Here is a 26,623-nt window from a genome sequence, read left to right on the forward strand (position 1 = left end):
CCCAGGCACCTGCTGGGCTCCTGTGGGACCCAGACCTGGAGAACTACAAAAGGCTTCCTTTTAGCTACACATCTGCCTAGCCCTAGGCAGCTGGTGAATTTTACCAGACCCCCGCCCCCCCCCCCCCCGCCGCCCCTTCCTGTGGGGACTGAATGTTCTTCTGGTTGAGGTACAGCCAGGAGCCTGGGATAGGACTGTCCTGGGCTGCTCTGGAGAGAAGTGAGGCACTCCTCAAACACTTTGACATCCACCTACCGTAGCGGGGAGGGTCATGACTAGTGGTCCTTTGCTGCCTCTGCATTCAGCTGCTCTAGCTCTCGACCTAGAATGTGAGTTCCTGACTCAAGGTCATTATATCAGAGCCTGTAACTCACAGCATACATATGCTTAACTTATGTACTTACATTTCATTTTGTTTTGAGACAGCATCTCATGAAGTAGCCCAGACTGACCTCAAACTCCTGTCTCAGTCCCAAAGTGCGAAGACTGGGGCCATTGCCCCCTGGCTTTGCCAGTTCTGCTAAGGGGGTCATTGGCCCTGCCTAAGAGGTTTATGCATCATCTTGTATTTAATTACTAAGCTTGCCTGCTACTATCCCCAGGACCCTAGAACAGACCACCCAGAATGTGTCTATTTTGGGTGACATGTTAAGCAAGCTGATTCTCAATATGATCCTTGGACGGTGGACCACATCTCCCGACCCAAAGATGCCCAGTTCTTGGAGGTCCCATTTACGCAGTGTTTGTCCTAATTCTGAGGTAGAGTGATATTTGTGACATCTGATGGAAGCCAGAGTCATTCCTCCAGGCCCAGCCTAGAGGACACTGGGGGAAGACCCTGGGGAGAGGCTGCTGCCTACACATGACATGGGGGAGGAAATTCACTGCCTTTCTGCCAGCTCTAGTCTTAAATCAGACTGTCTCTAGATGTTCCTACTCTGCCCCCAACAAGTCATCAGACCACAGAGGACAGAGGCCACGGAGCTGGAGGAGGCTGAGGAGAGCTCAGGAACCCCCCACAAGCCCTTCTCTTGGGCCCACCCCTCACTTCACCCCTCACCTCAATCCTGAGAGGTTAACACCAACTTCACCCCAGGCTGACAGGAAATAAAGTGATCCAGGAAGCTGGGTCACACTGGGGTGCCTTCTCTGAAATAAAACTGGCAGCACGCTTTTGTTCCTTTTTTTCTCCCCTAGAACTTTGGTTTGGTTTGGTTCACGGTTGTTTTCAAATTTCCTCTTTCACTTCGATTTTTAGTCTCGACATTGCGCCCAGCCATGGCTGCCTGTCAGCACCAGCTCTCATCTGCTGGCAACCCAGACACCTGGAAAACGGACCAAGGGACCAAGCCAGAGACCGTACAGACCGTCTCCAAAGAGCGGCCGCACTCCTTAGTGGAGAGCAAGGTCTACACAGACACCAGGGTTTTGGTGGCTAAGTTTTTGGAACACTCACACTGCACCCTCCCCTCGGAGGTGCGACACGTGGTGGGCACCATCCGCTCAGCAGTCCCCTCGGAGGAGCCCAGGGTGGAAGAGGCCATCTTTGGTGCTGGCGTCCTGGACCAGCTATGAAGCAGCTATAGACCTGGATGTGGACACTGATGGGCCCAGTGCCTGCAAGATCCAGTCCTGCATGACACCACTGTGCTTGATAGAGAGAGGCCTTTGGCCTGCTGGGCAGAGAACAAGCAGAAATACCCCGGCGAGGCTCTCTGGTGGCCCGGGCAGGGAACTGTTACTCATTCTCCCATCAGTTGTCTTCCTGGGGACTGTTTGTCCCCTGTCCCACTAACTCAGAGATATTTCTCTCCTGCCCTTAGCAAGCTCTGGTTGCTTCAGGGGTATAGCACCTTGAACTGAAGAATGTGACAGGAATACCTATCCAGGGACAGGTGACACTTGTGGAACGTAAGGACATTGCATCTGTTCCAAGACAACCTTTAACACAACTGGGCCCAGCTTAGATCAGTGTTACTTGAGTGGAGGGTGGCGGCGGCAGCAGCAGCGGAGCCATTTGCCATGTGGCCGGTGTCACTCTGCAATGAAACCTTTATAAAATCCAGACCTATTATTTCCTTTCAAAGGAAATAGGCAATGTTAGCACAGCCTGGGCCCGCCCTTTTGCCCACCGGGCTATCATGCATATGAAACTACAATGAAAACTCTTCCTAGGCACCCTTAGAAAACAAGTAGGTGTCATAAAGGTTTGAAATGCCTGCCTCCTTGTATCCTGGGGCCCCCCACTAGGCCTCTGTCTGTGGGCTGCTAAACCCACCTCCTTTCCTGGTCTCCTCCCCATGGCCTCCCATCCTTTTAACCACAGCAAATAATTATTTCTTAACAATATGCTCCTCTCCCCATCCCCTGGAGGGCTTTCCCTTGGATGTGATGTCACCCAATTGGGCTGGGAAGGCCAGAGTCTGAGCTAAGAAGCCCTTGTCTCTGTTATGTGTGCATCTTTGGCTAAGGCATGCCTTTCATGACCCAGAGTTGTCCCTCCTCGACTCAGGTGGCGGCAGGCACACCTGTGTTGAAGGATACAGATGGTCAGCCACTTATTTCTGGGAGAATGCCAGTAGCGAATGTGCCGAAGCAAAGCAAGACCTGCGTGGGCACAACCAGGGTGGCTTTGGGCAAAATGGCCACCCCAGGCTTTCTTGGCTGTTCAGACGTCATTTTCTGGCAAGATCAACAGCAACCACTTCTCAGCAACGGGGCCGGAGCAACCTGTCTGCAAGAACTTCCTGCAAAAAGTGGAAACGCCCATATCTGGTTCATCCAGAGCAGCAGCTACAAGCACGTGAGATCACTGTACCCCAACGAGCCTATGGGCCTCAGTATCAGTGGCACAGAAGCCCTGAGTCTATGGGAAGTGCCCGGGTGGACTGGAGTGTGACCACTATTGTTCAGTGTCCAGCTGGCAGGCTTATGCAGCTCTTTCCTCTATTCTGCCTGCCATGGCCTGTCCTTCGGCCTCTACTCCCCTGTTCCAGCCCCCCAATTCCCTGTAGCCAATATGCTGAGGCCCTTCATGTGTTTGGAAGCTGTGGGGCTTCAGCCCACATGGCTTGGGAAACACCCAGTGGTGGTGGTCAGCTATCCATGCTCTGGTGACTTTACCGTTGCCATAGCTGTTGCCTTCCTGAGGTTAGGGAGCTGAAAAATATAAATCAGGCATTTGATGGCAACCTTGCCTTTTCCACAGGAGACGTAATAGAGATGAGTTTTTGAGCACTTTATTCAGACTATAAAATCCTCTAATTTTTCTCAAGTGAGGACTTTGTCAAATCTCTTCCAGGTAGAATGGCCTCCCCTGAGCCTATCAGCTTGAAAAACCTCCATAGCCTGGGCTTGGGTGTGTGACGTTTTCATCGCCTCAGAGATGAAGCGAGGCAGCTGCAGGTGTCTCGTGATTGGAGGACCCATGCAGCAGTGTAAACACCTGTGGACTTCAGAACAAGCTGAGATCCAAGAGAGGCCAGGACCCGCCCCATCCCAACTGACCCAAGCTCTAGGGTATTTTCATAGTGTAGCCAGGGTGAACAGTTTCTGGACACAGTGCGGGACTCTGTGGCCTTCATGCTGCCTTTTTTGCAGCAGGCCCTCGTCTGTCACGTGGCACTCTTGCCTCAACCTGCACCTCCCCCAGCTGCAGGCTACCACCACCACCTGGAAGCCCTGAGTCCCAGACAGTCTCAAGAAAGGGGTATGTATAAACCATCCTGGCTAGGTTATGAGATGGCTTTATCTTAAGGATAAAGAAACCACAGGACTTCATGCTCCTGGGTGGATGAGAACTCCTGGCTCCCAGAGCAAGGCTGTTAGATGACAGATCAATCCCCATTCACCTTCACAGGGCCCCAGATGGCCCACATGAGCACTAGAAATGCCCAGGGTCCAGGTTTCCAGGAAGTCAGAGGTATTGGATATAGCCGCTAGATGGCATTCTTGCAATTTGACTTGTCTCTTCTGGGTCCCTCGGCTCTGCCTCAGTGGTGACCTAGTACTGGGAACCCCAGGCAATATGTGGGTTCCCTGAAGCCAAAACCGCCATCCTCCACATTGCTTGCACATCCTTCCACCTTGGAAGCTTTGCCCGTGCTTTTTTTTTTTTTTTTCCCTGATATCTGAACTGGGCTCACCAGTGATCATTTGGGAGGGGATGCTCTCACTCCAGGCTGACCAGGTCTCGGCCACCCCCCCAAAAAAAGGCCAGCATCTTCTAGGACATCCTTCTCATGTCTGCCTGGAGGCAGGAAGATGCTGATGCGAACCCACTGTGGGTACCAACTCTACTTTGGGGAAGGCAAGGGGCAGGAGTCTCCATCACAAGGACAAAGGTCTCCTTCTCAGGGAGGCCATAACCAAATGAAATGCTTGCAGTCAACCCTGGAATGGAAAGCTCACTTCGGATATTCTTTCCCCCTTCTGCTCTAGCAGCTCACAGATGCTGCTGAAGCAGAATTTATAGGAAATTGTTTTCAGGCCACCAGAGAGTTGTTTGTACAACTTGAAAGGTTGTATTTATTTAATGTACCTCAAGGTGTTTTAATAATGATCAGTGTTTTAATAAAAAGTATTTCTGGTCGCTGAGGTCTAACTGGGACGGAGAGGGTCCTGGAGGGACTGGATTTGGGGGAGCAAGAGGCCACCATGGCTGCCCACCAAAAACTCAGTGCCAGGGGCTGAGGTGAAAAGGCAGTCCCCTATACCTACAGTCCAAACCACAGCTGCCCCTCTGTGGACTTGACATTCAAGGGTACCTGAATTCCAAAGTCTCCCATTTAAGGTCCTGAACTATGAGTACAGGGGCTGGGAGATGGCTTGGTGGGTAAGGAGCTCATTGGGCAATCGTGAGGCCCTGAATTTGGATTCTTAGATGGAAGGGAGGTGCATACTGTAGCCCCAGTGCTGGGATGTGCAGACAGGCAGATCCAGGAGTCCGCCTGCCGTCCAGCCAAGCAATCTCCAGGCTCTGTAACAGACTCTCAAAAGATAAGGTGTGACAGTGGACGATACTCCGCATGTGCACAGACAGTCACGTGCCTGCACACAGGTGAAAACACATGCACACACCACACCCACCATGCCCTCATATCATCTCTAACTGCATCTTCTGTCTGGAGCTGGACACATGCTTGTCCAGGACGCATGGGGGCATTCCACTGCGAGGGCAGCAGGTACCAGCTCCTCTGTTCTCTAGCTTTCACCCCAGGGACTGTTCTTTTCATTCTGCAAGAAGGCATGCCATCTAGATAGCAGTCTATGAATCTTGGCACAGGGACACATTGTCCTCAGTTCTTCTGTCTTTGGGGAGTGAGGAGACAGACCCAGAGACCTTTGTGCTGCATTTCTGATGACGTTTCCCACTGCAGTGTTTGGAGCCAGAGTGCCCGGGGAAAGGCTGTTCCTCACCTGCCTCTGACCGCCAGAAGTGAAGGGAGCACATGGCTCAGGCCCCTCAGGTGGTTCCCGCAGAACCATGAGCAATGACAGCACCTGACCAACGGCTCACGACAGCAGGGCATGCCCTGCTATGGCAGGTCAGACAGGAGAATCTGGCTCGCCAAGGTCTCCCACCCCAACCTCCTGAGGAAAAGCCCCAAGTTCACCCCATTCCCCACTCACGTCAGGTAGCAGCAGGCCTGTGGCCACTGACCAAGGTGCAGAAGGGCACAGGTGTTAATATTACACAGGTCGGGAGAAATGTCAGAGTGTGGGCCAACTTCCTTTCACATCCCCGCGTACGCGCCCTTCTCCTGAGGTAACAGGTCTGGAGCACCCTGTCTCCACCGCCCCCTTATTTAGTCCTCAACAGTCCACAGCCATGTCTCGTCCATGCAGCAGGTGACTAGGGACCCTGAAACTGACCTGGTGCCCTGACACCATCAGGGACACCTAGTGATGTTAGCCGCTGCCCTCTACTTCCCGTGTGAGAGCTGCTAAGCTTTCCAGACCGGAGCGGGGTGACGCTACCACAAGGCAGACTCACAGAGCCACTGTCCAAACTGTGGAGATGAGAGGCCCCCGGGGCCTGCTCAGCTGACAAACGAGGTACACAAGAGTGCTTTTCTGTCATGACTTCAGGTTTATTAGCGATATGCAGGAAGTCTTCCTAGGGTTAGCTGCATGCAACACACAGGTCACTCCTCGAGTACAGTAATCCTAAAGCTTTAGTTACTGTGTGATAAGGCTTCTTAAGTCACAGTGTATTCTTCAAGGCCTGAGCCAAAAAAAAAAAAAAGAGACTGCCAGACAAAATGATGTCAGTTTACATTGATCGCTAATGCGCCGAGCCGGCCACTGGGCTCCTTGCTCCACACACACTAACACTGCTCTGCACGGGATGGCCAAGCACCTCACTTGACAAGTAATTTGCACTCTCACTGGTCCCTTCAGGAAGGGTAGAGGTGGGGTTTTCTGGTGTGGGCTTGCTTTGTCGGGGACAGTGTGTGTGTGGCTACGTGTGCGTAGATTTTTTTTTTTTAAAAAAACAGGGACGTCTCCCATGCTTCTGCCTTTGTTCCTGGCAGGATGTTGCCCCCTAAAATAGGGAGCCCTGTGGTGGAGAAGTCAAAGTGAGGATGCCCAGGGAAATCCACAGGGTCTCAGGGGACTCAGGACAGGCGAGGACAGGAGAAGCAGCTGTGGTCACAGGGCGTCGGAAAACCCAGACGTCTGAAGAATGGCTTGCCAAGGTCAAAGTCCAAACAGTCATATTCGCTAAATAAATATGGAGTTGTGACATCGTGACCATCGTTTTTTTTTTATTTAACTCGGGAGTATCCCCTCGCTGCGTAAATACTTACAATCAATCACAGGTTCCCACACTCGGCACAAGTCTCATCCTGGGAGCCAGGTTGTCCCTGCTCCTGTGTAGATGGAGGCCAACGCCAGCAAGCAAGCCCTTTTAGGACCCCGCTGGACCCCAGGAGTCCCAGCCCAAGGGCAGAGATGGCTGCAGCTGTATCGCAGAGGGTTCCCTTCACAGCCGCGCACGCGGGGCAGGCACCACATTCACATTCCATAGCCTCAGGGAGGAAAAACACAGCACACCACACAGAACTACCTGTGAGCACCCTTCATCAGCCGCAATGAGAATGTGGCAGAGGATTGGTGAGTTTTACAAAGGACTGTCCTTCGACTCTCGCTTGGTAAAGACATACCTTTTTTTTTTTTTCCTTTTTCTTTTTGTGGCAAAACTCCAAAACAAAACTAAAAAAACCAAACAAGAAAACTAGGTGACGAGGACACACCCTCCAGGGGAGCCAGAGTTCTTGGTTGGGCTGTGGGGTCAGGGGTCAGGGCTTTGTCCTGGCTTCTGGCTCCTCTGGGCCCAGGTGGGTCTGCCTGGTGTCCCTGCTCCATGGCGAGGCTGGGTGTACCTAGATGTACAGAGGGGTCTCCTGGCCTGTGAGGAGTCTGAACATGGCCGCAGGCATGGTCTTCATGTGAATCTGTAAACAGAGAAGGAAGGCTGAGCTGCCCGCCACTTCTCAAGTGAAAATGAACAGCAGAGGCCCAGTCCCAGAGAGGCTCTCGGAGGGACCGGGCTGAGGTAGGTGGGTCCCTTCCTCTCCAGGGTGTCATCCACTGGGCAGCACTCTTTTCCTCCCAAGTCGACACCAGAAGAATGAAACATTAGGGCGACTACTGTCTGCCCACTGGAGGCAGGCACCCCACCCCAGAGCTGCTAGGAGCATGCTGTGCTTCTGTGACTGACACTGGATGACATGAGTTCTGGGGCTAGGAAAAGGCCAAAAGGGAGGGCAAGCTGTTCCACGACTCCATCCTGTGAGGATCAAGTAACAGATGGCTCTTAACAGCCCACTTGCCCTTGCTGGATCTCCATAGGCTAACCATGGGTTTGCTTCCGGGGCGGTGGGATGGAGGAAGACACTGAGCCCCTGAACGCAGAGAGCAGGCGAGCTTCATTTTCTCATTTTCCTCTCAACAGGGCCACACTCCCGGGCTTGGGTTATACTGTGCTCAGGCAGAGCCTGCCAGGGTCTCAGCTGCCTCCAGTCCGTTCTGCCCCAGGCAAGCAAGCCCTGGCTCTACTCTGCCCGGCTCATACAGGTGAATATCTGCAGATGGTTGCTGCGTTCATGTTTAAGCTCCTCCGCAGCCCAGGACAGCCTTTTCCTACCCCACCCACAATGAATGTGGGCTCATTCGCTTGTGACTCCACATGTGCTTGGGGTTGGTGGAAAACGCAGCAGACATTTTAATCTCCCAGCTGGGAGGGCACAGCCCCGACCCACAGGCTGGAGAGTCTGCCATCCTCCACCTGCTTTGCTACCTTCTTAGATATCCATTATTCTCAAGCCTGAGGAAGTAGAATCACTTCTTGGGGTCCCAGGCCCACTCCCCCACAGGATTGATTTCCTTAGGTGTGAGGCTGAGTGCTCCCATGAGGGCCGTCCTTTCTGAATGTCTACTTAGGAAAATTAGATTTTCTTTTCTTGGAAGCCATTAGTAAGAAGTAGCCAATGGCCCCTTCCTGTCTTCTCCTTGAGAGCCAGCCATCATTACTGCCCAGGGAATGTGCCTCTTCCCTGGCCGTGGTATTTCACAAGAGGCTGACTTTGTCAATGTGGCTCCAAGAGAGGTGATCTGAGGGACATTAACCAGGACACTCTGAGGAAGAGGCAACTCACACCCTTCCCTGCCCACGGCAAACGGGAGCCCTGACCATCTTTTACCTGCATGGTCACAAGGTGGCCACCAGAGGGAGTTTGGCAGACGGCCTGAACCTGCAGGGACCTTAGAATCCAACCAAACATCAGCTGGCACCCAACTCTCCCCACACTTCTCCTGCTCAGTGCTCACCCTCTGTGCTAGCACCCACACTTTCCCAGAGACCTTGGTCCCACTCACTGTGACTACCCTGCCACTCACACACTCACACCCACTCCCCCATACTCATGCATATTTGGACTCACCTGCACCCATTCTCATATTCAGATGTACACATCGTAAGCACATGCTTACCCCCAAAATTCACAAATGCATTCATACACACACACACACACACCCCTGCATTCATGCACACCCATTCTCCTACATTTATGCACACATCACAAACACAGCCTCACCCACAAATTCACATGCATCCACACCCACACTAACACCCACACTCATACAAACCTATGGTCATACTTCATCTGTCATCTGCCTCTACATGCACAGGTCACAAGCACACACCTTTCCCACAAACTCACAGATTCAATCACTCATTGCGTAAATACTAACACAAACACCTCACTTTTAACACATTCCCATACACATCCATGAACACATCAAAACACACTCTCACACCACAAACTCACATGCATTTGTACCGACATCCTTATACTCACTAGCACCCACACTCATACCTGTTCTCACAGACCTAGTCATATACAGCCATACAAAACACTCTTACCCAAACCTCCTATAAACACTAACATCCATACACCCATACCCTCACCTCAACTCCTCCCCACTACACATGCTCATGACACCTCTCTCATGCACATGCACGCACACGCGCGCGCACACACACACACACACACACACACACACACACACACACACACACACACACACACACTGGGTAAGTCCCCTTTCTCTGTACTGTGGCATCACCCCATCTGGCCTGCTCCACACCATGCACTGTGATGCTCACCTATGAACTCCTTGAGAGCAGCTGTAACCCCTCCCCTGGTACCCTCTTGGCCATTCTCTTGCTACCATGGAGATGACCCAAGAAGAGCTGAACTTGGGGACGGTTACAAACGAGTGAAACAGGAGAGGAAAAGCAGCCTGACCTGGGCACAGACAGGCAGCAATGGCACAAAAGCTATGAGGTGACCAGAGCCGCCTGGCCTAGGGGGCTAGGTTTGCAGGATTCTGTTCAGAAACGGTGCTGGGAGCTGTGCCTCGTGACTCTGCCCAGTGACCTCTGCCCTGAGATACCGGAGTCCGGAGAGCACTACCTCACACTGTGCTCATTCTATTTATGGACACTGTGAGGTGAGGACACAGGCTGCTTCTCAGCTGACATCCAGTGGCCGCTGGAGGGAAGTTGGGTCACATACGTTAAAGTGGGGCATGAGTCAGCCTATGGAGGTGAGTCCAAGGACTCACGGGCTCAGGCTGTCCTGAAAAGGGCCCCTTCTCCTCAGAGGGACCAGTGGCTTTTTCCAAGCACATCATATGGACCACAGGGTTAGCTGTTAAGTAGAGAAAACAGGAGCCCAGACATCCTGGACTCCATCATGAACATGATGGATTTTGGGTGCAGGTTAGCAATCTTACCTCTCCCACGGAGTTAGACAGAGCCTGGACTATCTTCTCATGGGCTGTGGCTACCACACTCTGTCCGTTGATCTCGATGATACGGTGGCCGACACGGACACCACCTCGCTCTGCAATACCCCCTCTCATGAGGCTGCAGATCTATGGGGACAGGTGAAGTCAGCACACACATTCCCACCACACCCTGTAGATGTTCCACCATGTCCCAAAGATTCGGGAAGAGGAACTACTCTAGCAGAGAGGAACCCGACATTTCACTCTTTGACTCATGAGCAAGGACATCTGTGAGTTAGGGTGCAGTTTGCAAGAGAAGAGGCAGCACCACTGTGTGGGTGTCAGACTGCCTTGGTAGAGCAGGAAGCTTCTTCCTGCTGCTGCCTACAGTGAGCATCTCTCCATCAGCCACACCCTGGTATTCTTTCTGAGGAAGACAGTCAGTCCCTCCCTTTCCCACCCCAGAGAGTGAAGTGATAACTCCAGGAACAAATGGAGTTTGGGAAAGTGACACTGTATCCACTCACTCACAAAACCTATTAAAAACCAAGGCATGAGAAAAATGGCATCCAGAGAAGCCATGGAGAGGAGAGGAAGATGTCGGTCATGCACAGGGAAGGAAGGCCCCCACCTCCCTCCAGCTGCGTCCTAGGAAGCATGGCGTTAATTAGCCAGGCAAAAGGGGGGCAGCCTGGAGGAGGAGCCATCAGAGAGCAGCTGCACTCAGACCTAGGGGTCTCTCTCAATCACCCCACCTCAGACACCTGGCCTGCACGAGTGAGCTTCCAGGAGCACCTACTATCCACCCAGCCATGCTGGGGCAGTGCTCACACCTGTCCTGTCCTGGCTATTCTTGGGTGTCAACTTGACTACTATACCTGGAATGAACTAAAACCTAAGTGGCTGGGTACACCCGCAAGGGATTTTTGATTGAATCATTTGAAGTGGGAAGACCCACCCTAAATCTGGATCTTTTGAGGTGGGAAGATCCACCTTTAAACCCGAGGCATTCCTTCGGCTGGCAGCCTATATAAGGACATGGAGGAAGAAAGCTTGCTCTTTCCTGCCTGCCCTGGCTCTCCCTGGCAAGTCCATTCCTTCTCTAGCATCAGAGCCTACTTCTTCATGATTTCGGGATTCTGGCATAGACTGGAGACCAACTGAGGTATCAGCCTCATGGACTGAACCACTACTGGATTCTTAGACTTTCCATTGAGAGTAGCCATTGTTGGAATAGTCAGACCATAGCCTGTAAGCCACTCTAATACATGCATACATATTAGTACTTATTAGATTACGTATTTATATATACAAACAGAACTGATTGTATATAGGATCATTTATATGAATATAGATAATCAGTTCTATTTCTCTAGAGAACCCATCTCCCCATTGCTGTTCCAGCACCGCCAGCCAGGGTCACACCTCATTGGCTGGGTGTGAAGACAGGAAGACTGGTCCAGATGCAGCAATATTAGCCTGGCAAGTTAGGGAGCCCAGGCAGGCTAGCCCCGGTGCCCTAGGGCCCAAGTGTCATATGAAAGCTTCAGTGGACAGTCCTTCCTCGGTCTGAGAACACTCACAAGTCCAGCTAATGTCTCATGGTTTTATGACACTTTACGGGTCCTCAGACTACATGACTCGGGGTCAAGCACCCTAAAAGATCAAAGGTCAGTTGCCTATGGGAGACATGGGTGTATGTGGGGGGTGGGCAGCAGGAAACTGTGGCTGTGTTCTTCATTTACTGGAAGTCTTGCCTTATTAGAGACTCTCCTTGGGACCCTGAGCTGAGCTCCCAGCCCCACTCAGAAATGTGTGTAGTGTTCAATAATGGCTCACCTTGCATCAGAGCACTAGGTGTGGGGTCTCCTCTTCCAACCCCTTCTTGGCCACCTCCACAGCCCACCCTCACCTCTCTCATTGCCCACATGACCCAAGAAGCTTAATGCCTCTGACACAAGCTGGCTCTGGCAGCCCCATGCCTCAGATGGCCATTTCTTTTGTGGTTTTGCTTGTTTCCAAACACCACGGGTCTTCCCATAGCAGGGTGAGTGGGGAGTCTGATGTCGACACCCACAGTCTGACCCTTTCAGCACTCAGGATCCTTCCCTTCCTGACTGGGATATGAAAGAATGATGTCTCAGTCCAGGGACACTGCCTGTGTCGGGCTACCAGGACTGTGAGCCCGACTGCCATGCCCAGGCACTCTGGCTGATGAAGATCCAGCAGAGGTGTCAAAGCAGGAGGGGCAGCCTGGGCCTCAGGTCACCACTGCCCAGGGAGCTGGGGCCAGCTCTGCCCCACAGGGCTCACCTTGCCAGACTGCCTACCTGCTATACGCAAGCATGGAGCTTTGATTTGAGTCTTTCCCCAAAGTGAGTTAGGATATTGTGTGATGAAAGCAACAGGTTATTTGAATACCCTGAGCAAGGTGATTGGGGTGGCCTGAAGACAGGGCGCACTTCACACTTCTGAAGATGCTATTTTGATTACACTCCTTGTGGCCACTGACTTTTGGAAATTAGAGAAAGAGGACAAAGAGGGGAAAGAGGGAAGAGAGTGAGGCTTGTGCCTTAGTAAGGTGTCTGCGGGGAGGGGGACTCAGGCTGTGGAGTACAAGACACTGGGATTATGGGGGCAGCAAAGGGGTGCAAGAGGCATTGGAGGGAGCTGTCAGGTACTTGGTGCTGTTGGCCTTCCAAAATGAGGCTCCCACTGCATGCTCTAACTGCCCAGGATGCACTTTAGGGAGTCTCCAAGCTGGAGACTTCTTGAGTCCTTGGGAGATAGTGTGGGAAGAGAAAGGAGGATCCAAGTGGAAACAGCCTTAATTGGGTCATCTGGGGCCTCTCTGCAAATTAATGTGTTGTGCTTGGGGTGCGATGAGGCTGAAAATGGAGAAAGTACTTATGCAAACCCAGCTCTGAGGTGGGCAAGCTTCTCCAGGATGCTCAGGGGAAACTCAGTCACCGAGCATAGCAGAGGGGGGCTGAGGCTCCCTGTAGGCTTAGCAGGAGAGACTGGCCGCTGGCCACTGGTGGGGGCAGAAGCAAGTACCTAGGACCTTACAGGCTATTGAAATCCTAAGTCCTAGATACAAACACATCAGTCCTCCTGTACCAGTCCCAGGTGTCCCCAAATCTATACATGCCCTCCACAGACACCCCAAGACCCTCTCACAGCCTAAGCAGGGCCTTTATGAAGTGTGGCTCCTTTCTTAGCCAGGAAAACTGAGATCAGAGGGACAATGGGGATTCAGTGGCAGGTAGGACTTGGATGTCTCATGGACAACCCAGGGCTTCACAGACTCACTTATCTGGGTCCTCATCATCACCACTAATTCAGATCCTGAGCAAGGTCTGACCCCACTTCAGAAAAAAACCCCTCCTGCATGCCCCATGACCTTTGGAGACTAACAATTTTGTACTTAAAATCATACATTTGTTCCATCAACTCCAAATCCCTCAGAGCCAGACTTCTGAGCTCTGTACCCCCAGACTTCTACCACCCACCTCACTGCCCTCAACAGGATGCCCTCCATCCTACAGGCCTCTGTGAGGAGGATGTTGCAGACCTGTTGGTGATCTCCAGCACACACACACCCCGCCCCCCCCCCACACACACACCTTGCCCTCTGCTCTGGCCTCTGAGGAAGGGCCTCATATCCTACCCAGCTCACTACAGGGGCTCCCTTCTCTCCTCACTCATCTTAATTCAGCCCCCACAGGCTCAAGTCCTCTCCAGTCAGCCTTGCTGGCCTGCTGTGTGTTCTAAACAGAAAGGGACACGGACTCCAGGCCTGTGACATTACCCAGGCTCTGTGGCCGTACAGGACACAGTGAAGACAATTTCTCTCGTTGGTAGTTGTCTTTCTAGAATGCTGTCCTAGTGGTTTCTCTTCAGGGCCGTTGGAGATCCCCTCATCCCTCCTCTTCCTAACAAACGCTCTCCTCCTCGCCCTGTGGCACTCTGAGCTGGTTTAAGCAATCAGGGAAATGGCCCCTTCTGTATTTATTTAGTGGCAGTAGCTTTGCTCTTCAGGACCTTTGCAGGACGTAAACCAAGGAGCCTGAGTTCACGCTGGCCAAACAAGTCAGAGAAGGTAAGAGAAGAACTTATGCTCGGGAAGCAGGTAGATGCTTGGCCCAGCGTCCCTTCCTCCAGGAAGGCCTCCTGTCTTCTTAGTGCCTGCCATAACGCCTGACAGGGACAGGGGTTTCACATGTGTCTGCTGAATGGATACGCAAACGGGGAAGTGAAGGAATGAAACCAAGAAAGATGTGTTTGTTGAGCACAGTGTGATGCCACCAACTGGCTGTGTGTGTCCAGGCTACAACAGCTGACAAGGTTTGCCATGCCTTCTTACAAGTCAGCGCGTGATGAAAATAATCCTCAAAGGAACACTGGTCTGGGTTTGAGGGATCCCAGGACCACACACTGGCTCTCCCTGTCTGCCTTGGCCAGCATGCTCCATCCGGATCTGTCGGGCCTGGATGCTCTCCCTCGAGCTGGTCTGCTCAGCTCTCTCTAGACAGAGTGGCACCCCAGCCTTCTGCGCCCAGTCCCTACACATGGAATGTGTAGCCCGGGCAAGGAGTGTGGGGATAGACTCACGATTCCATTCTGCACGCTGAAGCCCAACTGGTACTTGAGGTCTGGACGCTTGATGAGGACTGTGGTGACTGGCGGACAGCTGACAATGTTGAGCTTTACCTGCGTTTGGTTCTTCAGGCCCTGCAGAGGATGGGGACAAGTCACTATCTGGCTCCTAGCTTTCTCAGGGACACAGCAAGAGGAACTGAGGGACTGAATACAAGGGTCACCCTCAGGGGGCATGGGAAGGGCTGTCACCGGGCTTTTACAAAAGAATGTGCTCTTCTGAAGGGCTGTGAAGCCATGGCTATTTAACCAAACACCCTCCACAGATGGACTCTTTAAGAGGAACATGCCAGCTCACTGAGAACCTGAGCAGGTGCTGGGGGCTCAGGAGCTGCATCAGGACAGCCTAGCTAGGAGCCAAGAGAAGCCAGAAGGTCTAGAGAGGACAGGTCTGTCGCAGCATCCTGGGCTAGAGTGGCTTGGCCTTTCATGGCTACAATTTAAACATACCCAGAGATGGACGTCCATACAGGGCTCCCAGGACGTGTAGCCCCGCAAAAGCCAGGCTGGGCCTGTATGTATCTGTCCCATTGGATAAAGGCTTCTCTAGGTGGGCTCGCAAAGCCCCTTCATGTCACATTTTGGTCTTGGAAAAATCCCTCATGTTGAAAGGATAGAGGTTCATCCTAGTTCCATGATTATGAAGGGTGGGCGGGGGGAGGGGGGGAGATACGGCTTACAGCGCTGCTACAAAACCAGTACCCACCAGTTTGAGTGTTGAACTGGGCCATATGAAGACCTGACCCCCACCTACTTGTGCTCCCTCTGCCTCAGCACCAAAGGCAGAAACTCACAGGTCAGGTGATCAGAAAGAACACCAGCCTCCGAGTACCCTGTCCACTTAAGACAACCCACCTTCCAGGCTGCCATGCCTGAGATAGCTTCCAGAAGTGCTCCCTGCAGGGCTAACCTGGGAATACCCCAGGCACAGCAGACTGAGTCAACACCCTACTTACATAGGTCCTCAACACCTTGCCTGGAGTGAGATAACACCTTCCTTTTTCTGTGCTGGGGAAGTCTAGGTTTTTCCTCTGACTGCAGGTATGTGCTGATAATCATGAGACCAGCTGACTGTCGTGGACCCATCACTGGGTCTCTCTGGGCTTCAGTGTCAAGTGAGGGTCATGGGTCAAGTGGGGTGGGGCTGAGGAGACTCCCAGCACAGGATCCGAGAATACCCACCTTGATGATGCCCTGGCAGGTAGCAAGGGGCAGCCCCACCAGGCTGGTGCCATTGATGGACATGATCTGGTCCCCAATGCTCAGCTTCCCTGAACGAGCTGCAGGGCCGCCATTCATCATATTCGCCAGGATCACAGTGGGCAGGATGGAGCCCCAGCCTGATTCCACGACCACCACACCCAAAATCTCACCCTTGTGCTTCTCTAGCTGCAACTGCAAGAGAAGGGGCAGTGTGGGAGGGCACACTTGTGGCCAAGCCCAGGAATAGACAAGACTAGCCTTGGTCCCATGGATTCTGTCCTACCCTTAGGCAAAGGCCAGTTTCTCTCAGCTAGGAAAAGTCTGGGGCTAAAAGAACTACCTTTCCTCTGGACTCACCCTGTACCAGTTTCCCACACTATCCAGGACCCAGGAGCATTCTGGGAATTGAGAAGAACAGAGTTCCTCTCTTGCCATACTCAGCAGGGATCCCGGGATGCAAGCATGGCTCCTGAGCCCTGAAGCTCTCCCACCCACCAATCCCTCTGAGGCTAGAGGAATGCCCTCTAGTGCCCATACCATGGCCGAGCCTTTACTTTCTTCTTGAAAGTCCTATTCTTTGTTTTAGTGATGTCTCTCTCAGAAAACTATTTGCCATACATTCAAGAAGCCATAATTGGGCATGCACTCTACAGGGATCCAAGATAATTCATTCACTCACTCCTCCAACAAACACACAAAATCCTTCCTTCACTAATGCCCAAAGAGTAGACTCATTCATTCCCAAGCCCCCCAAGGAAGGCCTCTGAGATCAGCTAGGGCCTCGGCCATCAGCCATTTTACAACTTCCCTGCCAACTCACCCAAGCTCCCTATTTTAAAGATGCCTGCTGCGAGCTCTTCAGAAATATCTCCTAGTGCTAAGCCGAGTGGTAACATTAAAAGGCACATTTTCAGGGCCATTAAGACTGAGTGGAATCTTTGTCCCTGCTGCAAGCATCTCATCTCACACCTACGTGCACAGCTCCAAGGCAGCAAACACATTCTGACACTCTGGTGAGTGTGAGGCCCAAAGCCTTCATCCCATCCTTGCCTGGTGAGCTGAGCTGAGGAGGCATTGAGACAGCCCCACACCCAGACTGCCTGGCCCATCTCTGAAGGAGTTCAGCTCGGAGAGCAGGGTCTAGGAGAATGAGCTTTGGGGGCCCCAGCTGATGTGGCTCACCTCCTGGGGACCCCAGCTGATGTGGCTCACCTCCTTGCAGTTCTCTGAGTTGGAGAAGTGGATGAGGTCATCATTGTACATCTCCTGGGTATTTATGATGTCACTGTATTCCTTCTGGCTCAGGTCTTCAGGGTTGATGCCATTGGCCCTCAGGAACTCCTGGTAGGCCACACTGAAGGCCTGCCCAATAGACTGGGCTATCAGCTGGGCCTGTGGGAGGGGAGCAGACCTGCTAGATCAAAGCATGGGTACACAGGCTCCACTAGGTGCCTATGAGCCCTCGAAGGGGCCTTTGTTTGGGCTTCAAAGATGAAGGGAATGACTCTGGGCTCTAGGCTGATGAAAACTGTCTGCCACTCACATCCCACCTCAGGCCACCATGATGAACCTCTCTGCTGTCTGTGTTACTTCATGTCCAGACGCTGGGACGAAGCAAGGCTTTTGTAAAAAATCACAGAAAGTGACAAAGTAGAAGTATTTGCTAAATATCAAACTATGACTTTAATTAGGAACTGTAATTTACTTTGATTTTACCTATTTTATTCTAAAATTAGAGTGCAGGTCCTACCCTAACCCCTGGAGTGATGCTTGCACGGTTAGCTGTCTATTCTATCTCTCCAGAACTACAAAGCCCAAATAGGTAGAGGCTGGTGTGTGTGCCGCATTGCTCTGGTCTGGAAAGGTGTGCCAAGCTGAGGGCCACAAGAGGCATGGACCTGGGACCCAGAGCAAACTCCATGTCATTGAGAAGGTCACTTCTTTCTCTGCCCCCAGAAAGAAACCGATGGAAGCCTGGACACTGATGACAGACAGTCTTCCTGCCTCTGGTGCAAACAGGACACTGGGAGGCAGGCTCTAAGGAGGCCATCTCCTGGACCACACACGCATCCTCCAAGCTGTGCATGCAGGAAGGCATGGAACTTTTGGGAACATCTCAGTGCATAGCAAAACCAACACCCCCATCCCCCACCCACCCTCTTGCTGTGTGAGCTCCACCCAGCCCAAGTCCTCCCTAGGGACCTCCTCCCCCACACCTGCCACTGAGAGGCCTCTGCAGGGTAACCCCGAAAACCTTGGTTCAGTATGAGCTGAGAACAGGGGGTCTGGCTTCAATTCTTTTCTCCCTCTGCACAAAACATGATTTAAGTGCTTCCAAATGAATAAGCATACCTAAAAATCAAGCTAGGCTGGATCATAGCCTCAGCACGCGGGGCCTTGCTTTAAATATGCAGATTCTAGGTTGAATTGCATGCCCAAATCGGACCCTGAACAGCTTAGAGGAAGGATACCACAATGTTCTTGTTCCCACATCAGCCTATTAGCAGTGGATGGATATGGCAGCCCAGAAACCGCTAGGTGGCGCTGCCGGCCCAGATAAGAAAGGAGCTGGTGCAGGAGCAGATGCGGGTCTTGAGGGTAAATCAGCAAAGTGGGGTCTGTGGGACCCACAAAGGAGAACGGTCACAGATTGGAGGGACTGCCCCATCTAACTGACATCTCAGTGGTCCCGCCACCAAACCCTTATGTCTCCACCTGGGAAGGGCGGACTGACGGCATCAGACGTCTTTACCACTAAAGCTCCAGACTGCCCACTGTCCTAGGTTCTTCTGAGACGCACCGCCCATCCTCCAACCCACTCTTCCTGCTAAATTATGCCCCTTCTTCCGACCCCATGGGAACGCCGGGGAGACTTAAGTCAGCCTCGCATCTTGAAATGATCGCGCTCTTCAAGAACAATCCACGGACCCGCGGAGTTGCACTGCCTGCTGTTCCCCCACTTTCCCCACCTCCTGCCTTGCTGTCCCCACCTCCCCTGCTGCCTCCCCACCTCCCCCTTCCCCTTGTGCCTTGGTTTCCCTCCTGCCTGGACAGGAGCCAACTCAGAGGGCTCACTAGCGGAGGCCCTACTCCAGCCCTTCCTTCTGGCAGGGGTTCCTGATTGCTCCAGTTCACAGCCAGGCCTGTGGGTATAGGCTGCTATAAGGCCCCAGCTGACCTGAGGGCTAGGTGCAAGGGTCTCAGTGCCTGGCAGCCTCCTACAGGTGGGCTCAAGGTCCCACAGAAGTCAGGAGGAGGCCGCGTGCCCAGCATTACTCTTCCTGGCTCTGTCATCCTCCACGGTAGCGTCTACCCTTGCCTTAGCCCCAGAGCCCTGAGTTCTACCTTACAGAAGGGCAGCCAGGACTCAGCAGCCCACCCGGACAGGTTTACCATCACATCCTTTCTCTGAGCAGCTGCTCTGGCGTGCCTGACATTGTCAGAGCAGGTTTTTTTTTTTTTTTCTCACTCCTTCAAGTATTATTTGAGTCCTTCCTTCACTGTGCTCCCAGCTCCGTCTCCTGCCCAGTGGACGGCAGCTAATGGTCACCAAGGCAGCTCCTACCTCAACCCCTGTGCCTGGCCCCCTCGTAGTCCTGGCTCCTCCATGGTCTGCACACGAGCCCCAATGTTTGCTGTCTATTGCTCCCACTACTCATCACTTAACATCTACCACACCGGCCGAGACATCCCCAAACTCCCAAGCACACTAACATGCCTGTCCATCTGGCCACAGATCCCCACGCAATGGTGGAAAGTGTATACCTGTGCACTAGCAGGTCAGCACAGAAATACTGGCCTCTATTAGAAAACTCCCATTGCTTTCAAAGCACTTTCAATTGGTGACGTAGGAAAAAAGATAACAGTCCTCACACACGGGTCTGAGCCTTGTTTTCAGATAACGATTCTATGCTGTGTTTCAAGTCACGAACTATAGGGACCCTACACGGACTCAGCAAATGCTTGCGAGCCCTCCTGTGAACAAGCATGCCTCAGCGCCTTGGGAGATTGGTGCTGCCACAATATTGTCGCCACTGACAAAAGCTTGGAATGGCCTCTTCACAGAAGGTCAACAGAGAAAAGATAACAGCCCAACTTCAGCCTTCCTAGAAGGCCAAGGACCTCATCAAGACACTGGTGCCCCGCCCCCTCTCTAGGTCACCTCTGGGTTTGTTTTTGTTTTTTAGGCAGTTCTGACTGACACATGTGATCCCACTGCCTAAGCTTCAGAGGAGCTAGGAGTACAGGCTTCTGCCACCCTAGGATCTCTGAAGGATGGTGTTGAAAACTTCAAAAAAAAAAAAAAACATTTTAACTTGTTACATGGTAAAATGACACAGCAAAGCAGAGCTTCCCTAGCCTTGGTGAAGACACCTCCTCCTGCGCATCCTTGGCATGTAAGTATGTGCATTTTCACAACACAGAGAAGTTAGGCCAAGATGAACTCTCAAAGTGAGAGTCTCTACAGAATGATTTCTTTTGTTGGATAGTTGTTATGTATTTAACAGATCTGGAAGCTGCAGTGGGGTCTCTCTCGGTACGCCGTGAATAGATGCTGTTCCCACTGGTTAGTAAATAAAGCTGCATTGGCCTATGGCAGGGCATGATAGAACCAGGTGGGAAAATCCAAGAGAGATAATGAGAGGAGAAAGGAGAGTGGGGGAGACGCCAAAGCACCGTCCAAGGAACAACATGTAACGGGACACAGGTAAAGCCTAAACACGTGGCGATATATAGATAAATGGAAATGGGTTAATTTAAGATGAAAGAGCTAGCTAGCAAGAAGCGTGCCACAGGCCATATAGTTGGTAATTAATATAAGCCTCTGAGCGATTATTTTATAAACAGCTGCAGGACTGGAGAAACACTGGACCACAGAGCCGGGCGGAACCGGAGAAACTTCCAACTACAGGAAGCACCTGTTCTATGAAGGGAAGTAAACCTGCTTATTCACAGATGCAAGTGTGAGAAAAGGTGCTGATTCCTCTCACGGGTGGACTCTGGAGCCGAGTGGCGCACTGGCTGTTGGGAGAGCGGCCAACTCCCCGCACCCCACACCTAGCCTTTACTTACGTCCTCTGACTCGAACACGTGACAAATCATCTTGTACTGCTTCTTCCCCTCCTGGGCCCCAGGCGTGGTCTCAATGCAGTCCTGGGAGGCTGACCGGGGCATGCGGCGTCTGGCCATCAGAACCACGATGTTCCCGATGTCTGCAATGTAGGAGATGGTGCGCAAGGCATGGTCCATCATGGTTTCCTGTCGGGAGGAGGAGAGGCCACATCAGGAAGCACCGAGAATATTCGCCACTAACAATCCATCTAACCTGGAGTTTTGCAACCTTGGCCCTCCTACCATTTGGGGCCAGATTATTCTAGTACAGAAGGCAGGGCTGTCCTGTACACTGGAGGATGGCAGTAGCATCCCTGGCCTCTACCCACTGGATACCAAAACCAAAAATATCTCTGGTCATTGCCAAATGTCCTAGAGGAAGGGTGGGGGGGTGTTGCCGTGGCCCTTGTTGAGGACCACAGCTCTAGTTAACACAGTGTTTCATGATGGTCCTGGACAAAGTGACCTGTGTGATGCTGGGGTGGGGCTATTCAGCCTTGGAGAAGAGCACGCCTTGTGCTGAAGCACACCCCAGTAACATGTACACTTCCACACAGGCAGACTCCATACCCTCCCAGCTTCTCTGTGTCAAGGTCAGTGATGAGTGTGTCACAGTCAGGAGAGGAAGTAGCGAGCTTGCCTGTGGTCGGTGAGTCTCCACAGTGGTCCCTGGCCAGGTCCGTTACTCTTGATGTCTTTTGTCATTTGATAGGAATCTCCTTGGGCATCTTGCCCATGACCCCGTCTCCTAACAAGGCTGCACACAAAGGCTCTGAGAAACTAATCAGCTGGTTTTTTGTGCCTTTGTTCTCCCGTCACAAAGGGAAACGGGGTGTTTCTGAGGCTCTGACCTCTGGAGCTCTTTCCTTCTGCATGGATTCTTTTTCTCTTGTGGTGTGCATTGCACGCACCTCTAGGCAGTGGTCTACTTTCTGTCAAGGTGGTGAGGGGGCTCATCATCCACAGCACAGGGGTGGGAAATCAGCACAGGGAAGGTGGGGGATGAGTCTTCGGCACTGAGACACTGGCATCTGAGACACCGGCCACTAGCGAAAGCTCCTGAACCATTCCCCAGCTCTGACTCCTCAGACAGAAGCTGCCAGTGCAGTGCCCTCTCTCTCCCTGGCCATGCCTGGCCGCTTCAGCTTCTACTCTGTCACCTGTTGCCACCCTCCAGCCATCTGCCAGTGTTTCAATTTTCCATTCAAACCAGCATCCCGCTGCCGCCTCCTCTCCAGTTCATTCTAAACGGTGACTTGGAATGAGCTCACTAGCTATTGATGGCCTCAGCCAGGGACAGGGGATGGAGACAAATGACCACCTCAGTAGGCTAAATGGTGGTCCCAAGAGAGGCTTGTCTACAAGGCCCACCCTCCGCTGGCACGCGGGAAGAGCAGCTGCCACCATGCTACCTGCTGAGCATGACCCCCATTGCCTGAACTGTTTGTGTGGACGGCAGAGCCTACGTGGGACACCTCCACTCTTTCTGGAATTCTGCAGTCTTGCTACATGGCAGAAAGAGGGTCCCTATGTGACCAAACCCCCAGACAGGACCTTGGATGCTGAGACACCTCCCTGGCAGATACACTAGCAGTGACATTCACTGCTTGGGGAGCTAAGGAGTCCCTGGGGACAGACTCTGAAGATGCAGCAGGGATTCTTCTGCACTTCGCCCAGATACTCTTCCCTTTGCTGACCGCTGCAGCTGCATCTGGGATGTCCCCAAAGGTCCCTCCCTACCTGTGGGGCTACTGAGAAGCGGCAGACCCTTCAGGAGGCTGGGCCTGGGGGAATAAAGCTAGGTCAGTGGCGGCACATCCTGGGGCTTATTAGAACCTCGGGCCACCGTTTCCTCTGTCTTCTCCTGAAAGTCACCAGGAGATAAACAACTTCCTCCCCTGTGTGCTCCCACTACGATGGCTCCCTCACCACCAGTGCGTAAGCAGTGGCACCAGCAGGCTGTAGACCAGTGGTTCTCAACCTTCCTAACGCTGTGACCCTTTGATACCATTCCTCATGTTGTGGCGACCCCCAACCATAAAATTATTTCATGGCGTCTGCAGAACTGTGATTTTGCTACTATTATGAATTGTTATGTAAATATTCAATATGCAGGATATTCAATATGTGACACCCAGGGGTCGCAGCCCACAGGTTGAGAACAACTGCTGTAGACTATCACTGCCCAAACAGTGAGCCAAACAAACCTTTCTTCTTTGATGCTGATTGGCTCAGGCATTTTCCCCCACGGAAATGAAAAGTTAACTAAATGACAGAAACTCTGATGCTGGGAACCAGGGTCCAGTGTATGGACTGGGGAGGAGAGCGCTACAATCCCAATAGGGGTCTCGATATGATGAACTCACAGCCTTTTGCAGCACATACACTCTAGCTCCGTGAACTGTCAGGGCTCAGGGGCAATGACCCGCCAGCAACAGCGAGCATAGCCAGCAGCTGGGCCCACATTTATATATGTGTCATTATCTACTAAAACAAGCTGTGGGGCCCTGAGAAAGATGCCTGGCTCAGGCCTGAGGACGGCAAAGTGCAAAGTTATTGCCAAATACTTAGGGTCCCAGAAAGTAAGAAAGGGTTCAAACGTTGGAGGGGGAGCACCAAAATATCACCACGAACAACAAGGTTCTCAGCGGCTAGCAGGAAAGTGAGCAGGGAAGACGGGGAGGACCTTTTCACAGAGCAACACGAGTCAGCAGTAGAGATCGTGGTGTCATTATAAACCACTGCTGTGTATTTTCTATGTTGCAAACAATATGGGCAAGACTGTCAACCTCTGCCAAGAACTCAGGGGTGCTACGGATCAAGGGCACAGAGGGTCTAGTGCAGGGCTTCTCAACCTGTGGGTCGCAACCCCTTGACAAACTCCTAGCTCTAAAACTATTTACATTACCCTTCATAACAGCAGCAAAATTACAGTTAACAATGAAAATAACTTTCTGGTTGGGGGTCACCACAACATGAGGAACTGCATTAATGGGTCGCACGCAGCATTGGAAGGTTGAGAATCACCGGGTCTAGCGTGTCACCTTCCTGCTTCCCCGACAATGACAAAGAAATAAAGGTACCTTGAACCTGGGCATAAGAGCACAATCCTCCTGGGGATAGCTTTTCTGCAGCTGGATGCCTGCTCTCCTGCGGCCCCAGGCTCAGCTGTTGGCTATCATGACTCTGGACAACAGTCTGTCAAGTGCTCACCTGCGTGTCAGCATTTAAAACCTTGATCCTCTGGGTGGAGATGAAGAGGTCTACTTCCGTCAGTGTCTGAGCATCGCCCTCAGAATTCTAAGAAAGAACAACAGATGTTGTCACCACCCGGAAGTTGACCACAGTTCACTGCCTCATACTTGACTATAGTGGCCCTGAGGTGCTATGGAAGAAAACAGTAATCCAAAATGGGGCAGCCGCTGGCAGCCTGCATGCATGCGTGGTGCGGAATCCCCTCTTGAGTGTGAGCTCTCAGGGTACAGAACACAGGGAGAAGAGGCCGCTTGCCACAGCAGGTGTCTGGGGTCTTACTGGGCCCCCTTGGCAGCAAGCGGGGTCCCTTGGCTAATTCCTCCTGGATGCCGTGATGGTGACTGTCACCACGCTCCAACGACATTCTTGAGGTTGGAGACTCTAGGAAATGGGGGAAGGGGAAAACGTTCTCAAAGAGGTTCGGTTCAGACCCAAGCCCTTCCTTTTTACTTAAATGTTCATAATCACGTGGACACCCTTCCAAAGATCGTAATGAGAGATGCAGGACAGGGCCAGGCATCACCTGACAGTGTGCCATGCGGGTACAGGGAGAAGTTGTCGCACCTCGTTTGTGTCCCCCACTGGAAGCAGCTCAGTCTGTGAGCTGTGTTTCAACCCCCTGCTCTGAAGCTGAATAGCTTACTCAAGGCCTGCCCCTAAGAAGGACAGCTTCTGATTGTTTTTCACACCTGTGAGGACCCTCATTCCCTGATAGTGGCACTGAGAAAGAACCACCCCCCAACCTACTTTGCCCACTGGGGTGAATATTCAGTGTGGTCACTGGGGGCTGCGGTGGTATCCTCCATCACAACAGAGCAGAGACTGTGACTTAATTATTCAGTAGACAGACTTCCACTGTAGGGAAAGGGAGCCCAGCATGTGTGGTCCTTTGGCCACAGAACCAGAAAACGCTGTCACTTTGAGGACAGGGGAAACTAAATCTCTTGTTGTTGAAATGTAAGGAAAGAAAAGGGGGCAGGTAACAAGCTACTGTGCTGCATCTCCATGGACTTACCCAAGGCCCTCTGACACCAAGTTTGCTGGTGTCTCGTGTAAGTACATAGAAAGTAAGCAGCATTTATGAAATGACGAGGTCAACACACCAACGACTGTCAACCGAATTTCTGAAAGTCTACCCAGGCTTAAAAACCTTTTCTTTTCCTTCCTTTTTCTTCTTCTTTTTAGGTGTGTGTGTGTGTGTGTGTGTGTGTGTGTGTGTGTGTGTGTGTGTGTGTGCGCCAAGACCTTTGCTCGCCGGGTAGGTGCTCTACCACTGAATCACATCTGGTAGAGAGGGCAGTTCCAAGACAAACTACTCTTTGTCCCGGTTTAGAGGGTGAAAACTAATGGGCCCAAGAAGCAGAACAATGTAGTTAATGATAATGTAAAAGCCGCGTACTAGAACATTGTCCTAGCAAATGTCCTGTTTAGAAGTGTCCATGCAAAACAGAGTTCTGCAGACATGAGCCATGCTCCAGGACATGGGAGACAGTAGATAAGAAAAGTTGATTAACGTGGGACAACGAAATAAGCATGAAGTGTGGCTTCATTCCAAAACCCAGCATTCTCCTAACAAGGAAGAAAAGCCTGCGAGCTCTGTGGTGGTACTGCCTGAGTTCCTGCTGGGAGTCCCCATGCATAGAGTAAGACACGCACGCATGCATGCACACACGCATGCACGCACACACGCATGCACGCACACACGCATGCACCACTGTCTCAGGCCCACACAGGTCCTACACACCGCTTTTTTCTTGATCTTAGCAGCCTTCTGCATCCTCTGAGCAGCATGGAAGAGAAAAAGAAAATCAGGAAGGAAGCTGTGGCAAGGTTATTGCAGCCTTGTGCTTAACAGAAAGAACTCAAACTCTGCAAGTCTGGGCCAGTGGACCATCACCACTGTGCTGAGAACACACAGGAAAGACAGACCATCCACACTTGCCACCCCCAGGGGTAGAAATGACTGCCGACCACTCCATATACCTGAGGATGGGACTGGGTACCAGGAAACAGGCCAAGGTGGGTCAGGGCCCAGCACCTTGGTCTAAGGAAAGAAGCAGCCTGGGCTCAGCCCTGGCTCTGCCTGCTCTGCCTT

General features: G+C 52.2%; 2 protein-coding genes across 14 annotated transcripts in view; one reads left to right on the forward strand and one right to left on the reverse strand.

The window, feature by feature from the left end:
* Entrep2 (endosomal transmembrane epsin interactor 2) overlaps nucleotides 1–4,591 on the forward strand; it is a 426,837-nt gene extending 422,246 nt beyond the window's left edge. For 3 of the 5 annotated variants that reach the window (XM_052761568.1, XM_052761571.1, XM_052761569.1), the window contains 2 exons: nucleotides 1,259–1,407; nucleotides 2,513–4,591. In XM_052761568.1, coding sequence (XP_052617528.1) covers nucleotides 1,259–1,407; nucleotides 2,513–2,899 — 536 coding nt within the window. In that variant the 3' untranslated portion in view covers nucleotides 2,900–4,591. Of the gene's footprint in view, nucleotides 1–1,258 lie in introns of all 5 variants that reach the window. The other 2 variants (XM_052761570.1, XM_052761572.1) reach the window with 2 other exon arrangements.
* A 1,477-nt stretch (nucleotides 4,592–6,068) lies between these two features.
* The window catches only part of Apba2 (amyloid beta precursor protein binding family A member 2), a 232,175-nt gene continuing 211,620 nt past the window's right edge, over nucleotides 6,069–26,623 (reverse strand). For 8 of the 9 annotated variants that reach the window (XM_052761566.1, XM_052761563.1, XM_052761559.1 and 5 more), the window contains 8 exons: nucleotides 26,273–26,308; nucleotides 24,487–24,573; nucleotides 21,235–21,420; nucleotides 17,374–17,553; nucleotides 16,141–16,353; nucleotides 14,914–15,033; nucleotides 10,306–10,446; nucleotides 6,069–7,460 (listed from right to left, as the gene is read on the reverse strand). In XM_052761566.1, the coding sequence (XP_052617526.1) occupies nucleotides 7,389–7,460; nucleotides 10,306–10,446; nucleotides 14,914–15,033; nucleotides 16,141–16,353; nucleotides 17,374–17,553; nucleotides 21,235–21,420; nucleotides 24,487–24,573; nucleotides 26,273–26,308 (1,035 nt within the window). In that variant the 3' untranslated portion in view covers nucleotides 6,069–7,388. The remainder of the gene's footprint in view (nucleotides 7,461–10,305; nucleotides 10,447–14,913; nucleotides 15,034–16,140; nucleotides 16,354–17,373; nucleotides 17,554–21,234; nucleotides 21,421–24,486; nucleotides 24,574–26,272; nucleotides 26,309–26,623) is intronic. The other variant, XM_052761567.1, reaches the window with a different exon arrangement.

This window comes from Peromyscus californicus, unplaced genomic scaffold (genome assembly GCF_007827085.1).
Source record: "Peromyscus californicus insignis strain IS unplaced genomic scaffold, ASM782708v3 Scaffold_4__1_contigs__length_199733344, whole genome shotgun sequence".
In the NCBI taxonomy this organism is placed as follows: Eukaryota; Metazoa; Chordata; class Mammalia; order Rodentia; family Cricetidae; genus Peromyscus; species Peromyscus californicus.